Here is a 273-nt window from a genome sequence, read left to right as displayed (position 1 = left end):
GGGCTTTGGGGGCTGGGGGCCTGTGGATGTGCCTGTGTGCCTGCAGGAACCTGGAGGAGAAGCGACTGCTCTGGAGGCTGCTGGACATCCCGGGTGCCCTGGGGCAGGGAGGTGAGGTGGCGCCCCTGGAGCAGGGAAAACGGGGGTCTGTCCAGTCCCCTGCAGACCCCCCCACCCTCTCCAATGTCCCCTCAGGCTGCGGGCGGCTCTCAGCCAGCTGGGAGCCCCTGTGTGGGCACAGCAAGCCCAGCCCAGTGGCGGCGCAGGTCAGCA

General features: G+C 69.6%; 1 protein-coding gene across 1 annotated transcript in view; it reads left to right on the top strand.

Annotated features, from left to right (window-relative positions):
* LOC104540502 (UDP-GlcNAc:betaGal beta-1,3-N-acetylglucosaminyltransferase 3-like) overlaps positions 1–273 on the top strand; it is a gene marked incomplete at its 5' end in the record, with an annotated part of 5703 nt that overhangs the window by 1733 nt on the left and 3697 nt on the right. The window contains 2 exon segments of the mRNA XM_010184329.1: positions 47–111; positions 196–266. Of these exon segments, the coding sequence (XP_010182631.1) occupies positions 47–111; positions 196–266 (136 nt within the window).

The sequence above is a fragment of the Mesitornis unicolor genome, unplaced genomic scaffold (genome assembly GCF_000695765.1).
Source record: "Mesitornis unicolor isolate BGI_N332 unplaced genomic scaffold, ASM69576v1 scaffold30315, whole genome shotgun sequence".
Classification (NCBI taxonomy): domain Eukaryota; kingdom Metazoa; phylum Chordata; class Aves; order Mesitornithiformes; family Mesitornithidae; genus Mesitornis; species Mesitornis unicolor.
Note: the sequence above shows the minus strand (reverse complement) of the source record. Positions and strands in the feature narration are given on the sequence as shown.